General features: G+C 36.7%; 1 protein-coding gene across 4 annotated transcripts in view; it reads left to right on the top strand.

Annotated features, from left to right (window-relative positions):
• The window catches only part of TMEM65 (transmembrane protein 65), a 53,065-nt gene extending 49,826 nt beyond the window's left edge, over positions 1-3,239 (top strand). For all 4 annotated transcript variants that reach the window (XM_078441738.2, XM_078441736.2, XM_078441737.2 and 1 more), the window contains one exon: positions 538-3,239. In XM_078441738.2, coding sequence (XP_078297864.1) covers positions 538-639 — 102 coding nt within the window. In that variant the 3' untranslated portion in view covers positions 640-3,239. The remainder of the gene's footprint in view (positions 1-537) is intronic.
• Positions 3,240-12,774: the final 9,535 nt, after the last annotated feature.

Here is a 12,774-nt window from a genome sequence, read left to right as displayed (position 1 = left end):
TCAGGTCTTACACTTAGGTCTTTAATCCACTTTGAGTTTATTTTTGTGTATGGTGTAAGAAATTGATCCAGTTTCTTTCTTTTGCATGCAGCTGACCAGCTTTCCCGGCACCATTTATGAGACCGTCTTTTCCCCATTGTGTATTCTTACCTCCTTTGTCATATGTGGCTTACTTTTTAAAAAATGTTTATTTATTTTGAGAGAAAGCATAAGCGAGGGACAGGCAGAGAGAGAGGGGGGGAAGAGAGAATTCCCCAGCAGGCTCCAGCTGTCAGCGCAGAGCCCGGTGTGGGGCTTGATCTTATGAACCTCAAGATCATGACCTGAGCTGAAATCAAGTCAGATGCTCAACTGACAGAGTCACCCAGGCGCCCCATATGTTGCTTATTTTTATATTTAAGTTATTGTGGTCAAAAGAAATGCAATTACAGTTGAATTTTATAATACATAGTAATTGTTTATCATAGATACTTAGGCAAGGATTCTTCTTTTAGGGATAAAATAACTTTCAAAAAATGTTTTCTTTTGTTTCCTTAGGGCAAAGCTGTTGGGGTGACTATTGGCTGCATTCTAGGAATGTTTCCTTTGCTTTTCTTTGGAGGAGGTGAAGAAGATGAAAAACTGGAAAAGAAAAATTAACTCTCTTAGAATATCTATAAAAAGATGTAAACTAATGTACCTCAATTACTAAATATGCTGTCACAACATTTAGGAATTAAGACAATAACAGTGTATAGATATGGGATCAAATAATTCAGCATGTATTATGGAAAACACTAACTTATTGTGGCTTGGTTTTCTTAGGACATCTTTTTAAAAAAAAATGTTTAGTATCATTTTGTGTAAATTGTTGAAATGCTTTTTCATCAGTAGCAGTCAACATTTTACCTTTTTCTTTACGTATCAAAATATCATTTAAGTATCAGTCGTTGGTGTACTGTACTCAGTTGGGGTTTGCCTATTTGTTATTTCATGTGTGTGCATGCACGAAAGGGTCTTCTGTTGTGGCTGTTGCTCTCTAGTTACAATTCAGCCTTGAGACTTTTTTCCAAATTATGGACGATATTTAATATAAGTTAAAGGTTTTTCTTTTTACTCTATTTGGCAACATCAATTTTGTACTGTTTTACAGTAAACACTTAGAATCATATAATTTCAGTCACCTTTTTAACTCATTCTACTCAAGATAGACCACACTTCAAGCATTTTAAGTATCTGTTGCTCATTTCAGTTTTCTGACCTCACTGTCTCAAGAGGTTAATCAGAATGAGTAATTATGTGGTGTCCCTACTACATAAAACCACAAATGTTAATAAGTGTATTTTCAGTTGATTTTTTAACCTTTAATTTCTCAATTTTGAATTATTACCTGGTGGTTTCTAACTCCTTAGGGGAAGAAAATGATTATTTTAAGGTCTTCAAATAAATGAGGAGTATGGAATTAGGGTAAAATAAGGGGTTTGACATGACACTTGGAAATTAAGAGGCTAAAACATCTTTTTAGAGAAGAAGAAAATGGGAACTGTCGAGAAGGCTTATGGTATAAGCGGTAAAGTTGTGGTGTTTAGAGGGTTAATGAGATACAAATTATATTGTTTGGGATGGATTTCTTTTCCCCCAAAGTGTCTCCTCATCTGATTTGAATGAATCTGAGTACCCCATACTCATAATCCTGATGTCTTGTCTCATTTAGTGAATTTTATTTTGTGATAACTCACTTTGAGCTAAAAACTACATATTTTATATTTTGCCTTTTTTTGCTATGAATAGTCTAGTAGTCAAAAGTTATGCGAGGAGAAATCTTTGTTTTTTGTCTTTTTTCTTCTTTTGTGATGTTCAAATAATATTCTAGGTTGAAATTACTTATGTTCAGCCTTCTATATCTGACATACATAGTATAACTATATATGAATCATAAATTTTAATTTTATGAACCTTTAAGTTTGTTAGCATATGGTCTGTAACACCATATGCTAAAAAATTACTCTTAACTTGTTAAGAGTAAACACATCATGGAGGAGAAAAACTGAAGTTAAAATTACTGTTTGGGCCACTGAAATTATTTATATTGCTAAATAGATACAAATGAGGGGAAACTTCTAAGATGGCTGTATTTACAGCTACCTTATTTTGAAGTTTTATTTGCACATGATTACTTTGACCTCTTATTTTCAGAGGGGCTGCTTTTTCCCACAAAGCAGTTTGTCATAAATTATGCTCTGTGAATTTCAAAATAATTTAAAGGTGTCCTTCAATCATAGGTTTTGAGGGAAAAGAAGAAAATAAATCATATAATGTAAAAATATATAACATTCTTATTATGTACAAATAATACAACTGTCTCATTTGATCAAATTAGAATTACGAAAGTTGACTCCTTAAACAGAATTGTGGTTTTACCTTCCACCTAGTACTACACACACCCCAAAAAGAATTTCTTTATTACTTCAGCTGATAGGATTTAAGTGCTTATTTAAACAGTTTTTTTTTGGGGGGGGGGGGGGGCGGTAAACGTTTAAGTGCTTTTGTTCCTAACTTGTATATTGCCAGTCCTTTCTGTTTTCTAAAAAGTATTTTATTGTGGTGCTTAAATTTTCTTCTTATTAATTAAATCCCATATCCAGAAACCTTGCCTGTGAGTATAGAAAGGGCTTTTAATTATTGGTTTCCACTCTTTGCTCTTGGAAGTAGTCCTACAGAAGCTTTCAGCTTAGCTGAATGTCTGCAGAATTATTTAAGGTGTCAAAACATAGTATATATAGCCTTCATGTTGAAAGATCTTTTAATTTATGGACATAATAAACATTCGAATCATTCAGATAATTAGTTTTCAAAAAATGGAGCCCTTTGTCCTTAACTTAAGTTCACATCTTTTCAAGATCTTATTCTACCTGAGTATTGGTGCTTTGCACAACGTGACTTCTGAAAAATGGTTCCCTTTAAGATAATGACGTCATAAAATCATTGTTTCATGGTACTTGTCACAAATAACCTTATTTGAGATTGAAACTGGAATCTTATTTCTCATATTAGCTATTTCTTTGTTGGAAGCACCATACCTATACTTAAATGGAACATGAGCTACTTTAGTACTGTTTGTTTGAAAATCATGTTGTCTGTGTATTACGATTTATTGACTTGTTGATGCATGTAAATTGGGTGCATTTTGTTGCCACTGTATGTTAAATGGTGACCAATGTTTTTACAAAGGAATTGAACAAAAAATATCTTTTAAGAAATTTGGAATGTGGTTTTGATTTTGAAATTTGATTTTCTTCCTAATCTCTGAGGGAGGGCCCTGGTTAATCTGTCACTAAAGAAAATAGGTTTAATAAGTGCAGATTTTTTTTTTTTTACATGGTTGTAGCAGTGTCACTGACACAGTGAAATGAAACTATTTACTGCCTCACTGAAATCCATACTGGAGATCCACTACAGATTATGAGAGAAGAATGATCCTATATTGAGACAATTTGACCTTTAATAGGATGTCAAAAATAGCACTAGAGAGATCAGCATAGATCACACTGATGGGTCTTTACAGCAGAGATATCCAAGCCTTCTGTATAGTAAGGCTTCATTTATCCTTTTCTGTAGGAAGTGAATTCTGAAGGTGATGGAGGTTTATCTTTCACACGGAAAGTTTGTGTGAACCATTTTGAAGTAAATCTTCTTAATTTTAGAATTATATTTTCTTCTCTTCTTAAAAGAATGTATGAAATGTAATGTCACCCTTTCCTTAGTGGCTATGCGTGACCCCCATGGACATTATTGTGCTGTAATGCAGTGCCTCAGGAAGACTTCCATTTTCCTCCCATCCTTTTCTTGCTCTCACTTTTGGCAACTGCCTTGTCTCTCTAAGCTGCCACTTCTCATCTGTGTGGACTTGGCACCTAGATAGACAGTCTTAGGCTATGAAACCTGAGTAAGATGATGATAATAATGTCAGCTCCCTTTTACTAAGCACTTACTTGCTGCCTTGTAAGGATTTTAACACACTTTATCACATTTAATCACTTTAATAATGATGTTAAGTTGGTGCTATTATGATCCTTATGTTATATTGGGTAAATTTTATGTGGAGAGGTTTATTTGCCCACGAGGTCACTACTAATAAGTGGACTAGAATCCAACTTTGTCCAAGTTCAGAGCCTGTGTTCTTAGTTACTGTGCAATAGGGCATCAGTTGTATGGACTTTGTAACATCTCTTCTCTGCTTAGGTTCCTTTTTTACCTCCAGATTCATGGAGTCATTTTCTTACCTATAATCTCAAGGTTCATTGAAGAAATTCTGTCTTTTGGGGTGCATACTGTGTGCTCAGAACTATTCAAGGAACTGAGCAAACAGCCGGAACATCATCATCCTCATGAAGTTTATTCTGGGGGGTGGGAGGGGGAGGACATCGGTGGGGAAAATACCGATGAAGTATGTTTTACGTCAGACAGTGGTAAGTTCTAGACATAAATGAAACAAAGCAAGGAGCATGGAAAGTATTGGTGATCATATCTAGGGGGTATTTTTATCAAGTGGTCAGGTTAATGCTTTCTGGATAAGTTTAAATATTAATATTTAAATATTAGAATTAATACTCCTTGCATATTTGCTGACAGCCATAGAGGGAAATGGCCCAGAAGCCTGAGGAAGCTACCTGGGGATTCCAAAAGTCTGTGGATAACCCATCTGCAAATTATTTAGGGTTTATGGTGTGCTCCTAATGAAACCTCACTAACAGATCACTTGTTTTTACCAAAGCAATAAATGCTATTGGTATATGAGTTGTAACACTGAAATTGGTTTTTCTTCTCTAACTTTTAGAAATGGAGTACTACTTAAAGTGAGGACATACAACATTTTTAATTTTGAAGCCCGGGGCTTTTAGGGTCTTCTGATCTTGTGACAGCACATGGTGTTTTGTGTAGGTTTTTATATTAAATCTTGTGACATCAAACATGTTAATGCCATTGATCAGTTTATTAATGAAAAAAATTTGAGCAAATTTTTTTTGACACCAATTAAAAAGAGTAGTCACCTGCGAGATCGCATAATTTCCCCACAATTTCAAGTCAAATTTTTTGTCTCAAATGATAAATGTGAGATGTGAGAATGATGACTAAAGAATTAAACTCGAAGGAACTAGTTTTGGGGAGAGATGGGGTGGAGCCCTCAAAAACTGTGAGACTTGTAAAATTCAGTAAAGACTTGGCATTTGCTAATAATATGAAAGCTGTGCATTTGTGTAGTGCCTACCATTTGTAAAATAGTGATGCAGACGCTAGACGTACATGGGGTTTAAGAGGGGCAGTTGGAAAAAAAAAAAACTGTGAGTACTTTAATTAGAATGAACAATTTTCCTTCTTGCATGTCAACCCTACCATCACCGTGCCCGCGCAACAGTGGTAATTCTGTATCTCTTCACCTCCTGTCTCAAGTGCATTTGTTCTCTTCCTCATGTTCTCTTCTTGTCCCCAACCTCAGACTGATGGAAATGAAGTTTTTAGAATGTATGCTATGGTCCATGCTGTTATTTTAAAACCATAAGTCAGTTTCTTTTTTCTCTTGCCCTCAATTTGGGAAGAGAACAAATCCAAATTAATTTTTAGTTCGTTATATGGTTAACCGTTCTTACTGATCTTTCTTCCATTCTGATTCGTACCCCCATTTCATAAGAAGAAGAAGGTCTGACTGTGCTTTAAATGTCAGTGCCACGAAGGATGGGATCTCATCTAACTTGCTCACTTCTCTATCTGTAAAGCTTGTACAGTGCCTGGAACATGGTGGGTGTACAGTACATAAGTGTTTAAGGAGTCAGTCCTTGCCACCCACTACGTGGTGTGCTTCTTTCTAGCAACTTGAATTCTGGCTTGACTCCCAGCCCATTCTGTATCAGTGCTAAACAACTGTCTCACTTTGTAGGTCACATCCGAATTCATTTTTGAACTTACCACGTTTTCCTTCAGGCAGATTGGTCCATGGTTCATCTTCTGCTGGCTGTTCTCTAGTCTGTTGTTTTGTAACAGACAGTAAAATGTTGAATGGGACATAGTTTATCTATCTATCTATCTATCTATCTATCTATCTATCCATCCTATTCTACTGGTTACCAAGGAAGCAAATATTCTTTGGCTTGATAGGATCTGCTCTTAGTGAACTTGTGTTGGGAGCCAATGGTTACCACTTTTCTTTCTGTTTAGTCTGTTCTATTCTTTCCCCTGAGGATTAATATCAAGTATAGTAGTCTACAACTTCTAGGACTTGTCTGCACTCCCCTTTTTTCTGAATAGGGCAGTATTTACACAACTTTGAGCTTAATGGTACTTTTCCTGATCTTCTCATTATTTCACAGAGAGTAGCTTTTTTATTTTTTTTTTCAAGTGTATTTAGAGGGAGAGCACGCATAGGGGAGGGGCAGAGAGAGAGGGAGAGAGAGAATCCCAATCAGTCTCCACACTGCCAGCTCAGAGCCTGATGTGGGGCTCGAACTTGTGAACTGTGAGATCATGACTTGAGCCGAAATCAAGAGTCAGACGCTTAGCTTACGGAGCCACCCAGGCGCTCCTCACAGAGAATAGCTTTATAATTCGATCTCAAATTCTTTCAGTGTCACAAACCAAAGATTTTTAAATTTTTGGCCTCAAGACTCTTTCACATTCTGAAAAAAGCTATTGAGGTCCTCACAGAGTTTTTGTTTATGAAGGTTATAAAAATATTTACTGCATTAGCATTAAAGCCGACAAATTACAAAAATAATTACTAATTTATTTTAAAATAATAAACAAGCTTTATGTTAACATAAATGATACACACTTTATGAAGATTATTTTCTAAAAGTATAATTTAGTGAGGAGATTAGCATTGTTTTACATTTTTTAAAAATCTCTTCAATGTCTGGCTTAATAGAAGACAGCTGGATTTTCATATTTGTTTCTGCATTCAATCTGTTTGATATTTGTCGTGTTTGAAATACATGAAGAAAATTTTGCCTCACACAGACACAGTTGGAAAAAGGAGGAATATTTTAATAACCTTTTTATATGACTGTAGATTTATTCTTGGGTGCTACCAAAACTTACAAGGGGTAATTTCTAAACAGTTCATTACACTATAGAACTCAAAACCATATCCATGAAATTTTGCATCAGGTTACATTAAAACCTGTCGGTCTACCTTGCACTTTGAACATTTTTCCCATGCATGATTTTATAACACCATGCATTCGGCATTTGGAAATTACTGGTTCACTGAATTATGCAAATCTTTCAAATGTTAATACATATACCACATAAAATTTTAAAAATCATGTTTAATATGGTCAGTGATCTCATTTTAAAAAAGCCTCTCTCCAATGGCAGATACAGGTTTCCCCAAATTCTTATTTCTTAAATTTTGTCATTGGGAACACATACCATTAGTTTTCCTTGAAGTCACAGTTCGCTTTTTCATGTTTGAGAAAATACCTGCCAAATATGCACATCTGAACAACCAAGTTTATCTCACAACTCAAAACAATCTCGTAATTGCTTCTCTTCAAGACAACCATCGTATTTTGGTATCCCCAGAAGTACTTTGTGTACCTTTGCCATTTGATACAGAATATTAAAAAGACATTTACTCAACAGTCAAGATTTAAATAATTTTTACTGCTTTCTGAAGGGCACTGAGTGAAGCTTTTCTGCCCCACCCCTCCCACCGCCCCCACCCCCACCCCCATCCCCGGCCCGGCCCCAGCTGCAAGTGCATGGCAGTGAAGACTACAGTGACTGCTAGTGCCTTTCTTCTAATGCTGGTGTTTTACCCGCCATGGCTTTCACACATCAGTGAACATGTCACCACAGTGAAAAAGGTAAATAAAGTCCTCGTGTGTTATGAAAATAGTTTGACCTCACAGACTCCCTAGGAATCTACAGACCACACTTACACACTTTGAGAACTGCCATCCTGAACTTTCCTAATTGATTTAGATTAGGTTTAGCTGTAAGTAACAAAACCCCAAAATAATAGTAAGCTGAAACAAAATGGAGATTGATTCTCTCCCCTATAAAATGATTGTGGTGTGTGGTCCAGGGCTAGTCTCAGGTTACATTGCTTCACAGAGTAGCTAAGCCTAGATTCCCATCCTTCCGCTTCATCACATAATTAGTGTTTGTTCTCAAAGTCACTTCATAATCTAAAATGGCTGCTTCAGCTCCGGCTATTACATCTGCAGTCTATCCGGAGGAAGGAAGTAAAAAGAAAAGGGCTTGAACCAACTTTTAAGTTGCCACATGACACATCTACTTATCTGTCAAACCATCAAAAGAACACTGAGCTGAAAGAGACACTTGTAAATCTCCCCATCTGTATGGCCAAATGTATAGCCAGAAATTGGAAGAAGGGAAGGACGTTTTGGGGAAAAACTAGCTGTGTGTCACAATCTACCATTTTGGCTATCAAGTATTCATGCCTCACCTTTTTCTCTATATGGAAGACACCCATCCATAAGGGAGTAGGCTCAAGTTTCCCTGCAGTGACTGCATTCAACTCTGGGAGTGTACTGTTCTCTTTATAAGGTTTTAAACTGGCTCATTGGTATCGGATATCCTACAAATGAAAAAAGTATCTGCCCCTATAGGCCCAGTATGCAATAATCACTTCTACTCAGAAAGGGAAAGAATAAACAACACCACTGTCACTAGTTGCTAGAAATTACTAAATCCACCACTACCGTATCTCTGTTCATCTCTTTGAAGGCAGTGGAAACCTGCCTAGGCAGGACTCCAAAGAGGAGCGAACATTTTAGAAATGAGCTGACTTCTAACGTTGCTTTTAGCTTGGGAGCATTTGTCAATTCTGGTTGCCGTCAGGAGGCTGATAATTTTGGTTTTATATATTTTAAGGCTTGCTTCTGGGGGACAGAAACCAGGAGAGCTTTTGGTAGAGATATACAGAAGCCTCAAGCATGTAAAATTTCCTCTCAGAAAAGTTGCAAAATTGTAGAGCTATTTAGGACAGAAGACAAAATTAAGCAGAGAGCCTTATGAAACAAAGATTAAATTCAGGACCCACTAGAAGAAGAGGATCTGGGGAACAGCCTAAGTTATTAGAAAATTCTGAAGGTCAGGGCAGATCAAATGTGGGATGAGCCTTATACAGAGGTTTGCAACTCTCCCTCGATTTATCATGATTCCTAATTAGATTACGGGGACCACTCTGTATTGTCCTAGCAAAAGGAAGGATGAACCTCTCAGGAGGAAGATAATCATCAGAAGCCTGTAAAATTTTTATATATAACACCTGGAAATTAATTGAAAATTATTAGACATGCCAAAAGATAGGACCATATGACCAAAAACTAAGAGGAAAAAAGAGATACAAAAATATATACCCACAGATAATCCAGATCATGGAGTTAGCTGACAAGAACTCCAAAATACCTGTTATTTTTCTTTCTTTTTTAAATTTCAATTTGAGTATAGTTAATGTACAGTGTTTATGTTAGTTTCAGGTATACAATATAGTGATAACTATGTTATTTTTGTTTGAGACACGTTATGGGGGAAAAAATGAGAAGGCCTAAGAGAGAGTTTCATCAGAAAGTTATTCTATAAAAATTAATCCAATGGACATCCTATAACTGCATATGATATCTGAAATTAAGAACACATTAGACAGTTGTAACGGATTCACACAGCAAAAGACAGAATTAATGACCTGCAAGACAGGTCAATGGGAAACAATACACACTGAGGCACAGGAAGAAGAAAGTAATGGAACAGACAACCTTTGGTGGCATGTGGGCACAATGAGAAGCCTTTAAAAATGTGTAGTTGGAGTCTCAGAGAGGAAATAGAGAATGGGAGGAAGAAGGGAAACTTTAGGTATTTAAGGACCCAATTTCTCTCTGTGATCATCTCAACAGATGCAAAAAAAAAAAAAAAAGACAAAATCCAGTGAAACAAACATCCATCCATGATATATAGATGGCATATTAGCACATGAAAAGATGCTCAAGGTCATTAGTCATGAAAATACAAATTGAAACCACACGCACTAGAATGGCTAAAATGGAAAAACACACACACACACTCACTCTACCCATACTGCTGGTAGGGATGTAAAATGGTACAACCACTTTAGAAATCAACTTAGCAGTTTCTTAAAAAGTTAAACACACACCTGTTGTGTGGTTTAGCCATTTTACCCAAGGTATTTATGCAAGAGAAATGAATTCATATGCCCACACAAAGACCTAGCACTAAAGTATATAGCAATTTTATTTGCAATAGCCCCCAAATAGAAGCAATGCAAATGTTCGTCAACAGGAAAATGGATAAACAAATCGTGTGTATCCATATAATGTGATACACATTAACAATGAAAAGGTATTATTGATTCGTGCAACAACTTGGTTGTGTCTCAAAATAATTCTGCTGACAGAAAAGCCAGACATTGTACAGAAAATTCTGCTGACAGAAAAGCGTCCACATTGTACGATTCCATTTACTGTATGTAAATTCTAGAAGATGCAAACTAGTCCGTAGTGTTCGAAAACATCTGGTTGTCTGAGGATGGAGGGAGGACAGGGAGGGAGAATGGCCAGGATTATAAAGGGGTCACAAGGAAACTTGTGGGGGATGGATGCATTCTTTACTTTGCTTATTGGATGACATATGCCCAGGCTCACCAAAATTTACACTTGAAATATTTGCAATAAAACTGTATTAAAAATGCCCCCCACAAAAAATGAAAAACATTAAAAGTCATTTCTGCTTAAAGTTGTCTTTAACTTTCACCCCACATCCTCTGAACAGAAAATAATTTCTGACTCTTCCTTGTTCCGAGGTCACTTTTTATGTCCATGATAGTACTTATCAGGCATCCCAGTTAATCATTATTCCACAACTTAGTGGCTGAAGACAGTAATTTACTCCTTCTCACATTTCTGTGTATGGGCTGGGCCATGTCTCTGCTGGTCTTGCCTGGGTTCCGTCGTGTGGCTGCAGTCAACTGGTGAGTTGGCAGAAGCTAGAGGATGTGAGATGGTTCGGGCAGAGATGGGTAGAAGGCTACCAACTCTCTCATCACATGGTTTCTCATCCTTTCTGAGTCTAGCCAAATCTTTACATGACAATTGGGTCCCAAGAGAGTAAAAGTAGAAGCTCTGAGGTCTCCTAATGTCTACACTCCAGACTTCATGCCATGCAACTCTTGCCACCTTCCCTTGGTCAAGACCAGTTACAAAATCAGCCCAAATTCAAAGGGATGAAGAGGCCGACTGTATCCTTTTAATGTGAGAACTGGCTATGTCACACTGCAAAGGGGCATGGACACAGGAAGGCGTTATTCATTAGAGACCATTGTTGTAATCATGGTGCCTTATTACTGCAGGCATTTTTTCATGCCGATATCCTTTCTATTATATCCTAAGTTTCTTGAAGGTAGGAATCAGATCTGATTTATCTTCGTGTTTTTCTTTGCAACTATCACAGACCTTGGCACACTGTGTAATATGTGTTGGCTTTTTCCTGGATGCTAAGAGAAATAAAAGGTAAGTGGGAAAAAGCTTAAGTGGAAAACACATCATTGCAGTAGTAGAGTAGAAAAGATATATTGCAAAGCATTTAAAATCATAATCTCCAGGGGCACCTGGGTGGTTCAGTCGGATGCTCAGCATCTGACTCTTGATTTTAGCTCAGGTCATTATCCCGGGATTGTGGGATTGAGGCCATTGGACTCTGCACTGAGTATGAAGCCTGCTTACGATTCTCTCTCTCTCTCTCTCTCTCTCTCTCTCTCTCTCTCTCTCTCTCTCTGTCTCTCTGTGTCTCTCTCTTTCTGTCCCTCTCACCCTCTGCCCCTCTCCCCAGCTCACTCATATTCTCTCTCTCTCAAATAAAATAAATAAAATAAATAAAAAATCATTATTTCCAGAGCTGGCAAAAGCAAATAGCAGCCATTGATGAGTCAATAGAATTTCTTAATAATCATAGCATTTTTTTTCCTTTGGCAAAGCAGGAAGGGTAATACAATCCCCAATTTTATATAGGAGAACAAGTTGCAAAGTTCTTTAAGAAGCTAGACCTTTATTTAAATGCAACTCTTCTGATTCTGTATTGTAGGCTTCTCTTTTTCTTCCAATTTTATAGGATTGCATTATGTTAGGCAATTGGATAGAGGGGTAGATAACTTAGAGGTTTTAAATTTACACAGTAAACACTCTCTGGTTGGTATTCTCCTTTTCATATTTATATTTCTCTGTGTAGAAAATGAAACATTTAAAAAGAACAATGCTTAAGGTGCTTAAAAATAAACTTTCCTCATTTATTTCAAGTCCTTTCTATTTCTAAGCAGTTGGATTTTGAGAGAAAAAGTATGTTGTCAAGCAGTTCTGCCAAAAACTTAGTCCAAATCTTTAGTCTTTCCTGGAAATTGTAGCCAGTGTTTTGTCTATCTGCTATTAACACATTACCCTTTGCATGCCATCTGATATTTGGCATGTTTTATAAACAGGCTGAAAACTCTAAGCTGGATCCCAGCTACATTCAGGTTTTATAATTATATCTTCCTGCAATATTCTTCCCCCTCAGACGGCTAATAAATAGTTTCACTTACTAATTTAAGATTCAGCTTTTCTCTTTGTCTCTGCAAAATTCAGAAATTCAAAATGCAGTTCAGAAGAAAAATATTTTCTGCACTCGCTCTTACATTATGTATTTGGTGTCCAGTAATGAACCAGATTATGAAGGAAGTGGGTCAAGAGAATCATGAAATCCAAGTTCTTCCCTTGAGAATCATCT

This window comes from Panthera onca, chromosome F2 (assembly GCF_046562875.1).
Source record: "Panthera onca isolate mPanOnc1 chromosome F2, mPanOnc1 haplotype 2, whole genome shotgun sequence".
Classification (NCBI taxonomy): Eukaryota; Metazoa; Chordata; class Mammalia; order Carnivora; family Felidae; genus Panthera; species Panthera onca.
The sequence above is the reverse complement of the archived record's forward strand: the minus strand, read 5'-3'. Positions and strand labels throughout refer to the sequence as shown.